Source organism: Stegastes partitus, unplaced genomic scaffold, assembly GCF_000690725.1.
Source record: "Stegastes partitus isolate 25-593 unplaced genomic scaffold, Stegastes_partitus-1.0.2 Scaffold421, whole genome shotgun sequence".
In the NCBI taxonomy this organism is placed as follows: Eukaryota; Metazoa; Chordata; class Actinopteri; family Pomacentridae; genus Stegastes; species Stegastes partitus.
Window position 1 is genome coordinate 207,676 of NW_007578152.1, and position 2,242 is coordinate 209,917.

Below are 2,242 nucleotides of genomic sequence, written 5' to 3' on the forward strand. Positions count from 1 at the left end.
TCCCTACTGGACTGTTAGCTTAGCCACCTGTAGCTCGGCTCAGGCATCAAGAGTTAACAGCCAGAGTAATAAAAAAAAAAAAAAAAGCTCCTTTCTCGTTGGGCTGTTTGAAAAGCACTTCATGCAACACTTCTGCCTGTCAGATCCCCCCTGCTGACCCCGGGCTGACCCCTCCCACGCTGGGAGGGTGGTTCCACTCCGCTCCAGAGCCAGGTCATGCTGGGTCTGGACCACAGATATCAGAGTCACAGCAAGTCTTTGGCTCTCGTTCAACTATTTGAATTAAACATTCTGCGACACTTGATTTCTTTTGGCTCCACTTCAAGGCAAACGGAATCAAACACACCCCTCCGGTTACCTGCTGACTGCTCAGCTTCACCCAGCCATCCACCCTGACTGGTGTTCTGTCGTGTCCAGTCTGCGTTGTTGTTGGCTGTCGTTAACGCTTTACTTGGTCTCCACCTGTCTGTCCTGCTCTTTAGATTCTTTAGAGTTTTGTTGAGGACATTAATGTTGACCTGTTGTTTCTGTGTTATTTTGCTGCCAGACTGACGTGATGCACCAGAGTGTGTTTGAGCTGATCCACACTGAAGACCAGCAGGAGTTCAGGAGGAACCTCCACTGGGCCCTCAACCCCCCCATCAGCCTCGGACCCCCCACAGATCCCCCAGGTCTGTTTCCTCGAGACAAACCCAACTCAGTTCAACCCTATCTCCAGCTACAGCTTTGAGAATCCTATATAGACTAGAACTTATTTATGATGTTATGGTGCTCTGGTTGGATATTGTGCCAACGTTGTGACGTTTTGCTGCTTTAGGCACATTTTAGGTTTAAAGTTCTCCTCCATGTTAGCTGGCTAAGCAGTAAACTAACCGCTATGGAGACCCAGCAGGGCAGCAGGCTACATTAAAGCACTGGTAGGTTGTATTTTTTGGCATCGTTGGACAGAAAATCCACAGTATATTGTACTTTAAGTGGTAAGAGAAGAAAGTAGACCTCTACACTTCCTCCTGACTCATTTTCAGCCTTTAGAAAATGTAGCAGGTGACGGGAAGCCTTGTGATTTCACCTTTAGCTTTGACTGCAGCCACCACCAAAATTGGCACACAATCATAAAATAAAGAAATTAACATAACAGTAAACACTGAGTGTGGCTTAACTCCACATTTTAATTCATCAATTAACGCTGATACAGACATTTTGAAAACAAATGCTTTCCTCTGCGACTGGGCCTTATTTTTGAGATACTTTCAATGATAAAGATTTATAGAAATGTTGGTTTATATATATACACCCATGGGGACTTCAACATGCACATGCCCGTTGCTACTTTATCTCATGAGCATGTGCCTGAAAAACCACAACAAAGACCAATATATGTGCCAGTTTCTTTACGTTATAACCCAACTTGCACACAAAAGCCTCTGTTGTGCCCGATACTACCTGCTTCACAACATCCAGTTTTCAGAACTGATTAAATTAAAAATGACAGCATGCTCCTCTCTGATGTCTGACATCCTGTTGACTGATCCAGCATGGTTATTCCTGCATTTGTAGTCATGTTTCTCATGCGTGGGGGGATATGTTGTGAAACACTGGCCATGTGGACAGAGAGGGGGAAGATACCTGTGTGGAAAAATACCTATATGAATGTGAACCAAACCTAAATGTCACGGCCGGCATAAATCAGACGTACACTAAGGAAGCTGTATGTAAATGATTCAAGAACAGTGGGAGGGCATAGGGCAGCGAAATATGTTGTTATTATGAAGAATTCAAAGGTTGAAGTGATTGTTTATTTTCATGGAAACAACCGTAAAACTCTGGAGACAAACAGAGAGGTGGATGCCGACATGTTCTCCTCTCTGAGCGATCAGAGGTGACCTTTGACTGAAGCCTCCTGAGAGATGTTGGAACACAGCACACGTATGGAACAGCAGCAGAGAGGAGGACACATAAGCAGCTCACACAAACTCACAGATGCTTTCACCAGCGTACACATGCTCTGACTGTACATACAGCACACCCGTACGTTTACACACTTGTCATTTTGAATTAGCGAAGGGTCGGCTGCCGAGAGGTCACCAACAAAGAGGGCGAGACCAGTTCATCCGTGTGGGACGTGTCATAGGCAAAGGCAAAGAAAAACAACCCAAATCAGATTTTAAAAATAAAGATTTAAAGATAAATATAAATACTGAATAACACAGTTAAAGTTTAAACCTGAATTTATACAATGCTT

The 2,242-nt window shown here is 44.2% G+C and overlaps 1 protein-coding gene across 1 annotated transcript in view; it reads left to right on the top strand.

Annotated features, from left to right (window-relative positions):
- The window catches only part of ahr1b (aryl hydrocarbon receptor 1b), a 36,766-nt gene that overhangs the window by 18,466 nt on the left and 16,058 nt on the right, over window positions 1–2,242 (top strand). The window contains exon 5 of the mRNA XM_008285891.1: window positions 548–671. Within this exon, the coding sequence (XP_008284113.1) occupies window positions 548–671 (124 nt within the window). The remainder of the gene's footprint in view (window positions 1–547; window positions 672–2,242) is intronic.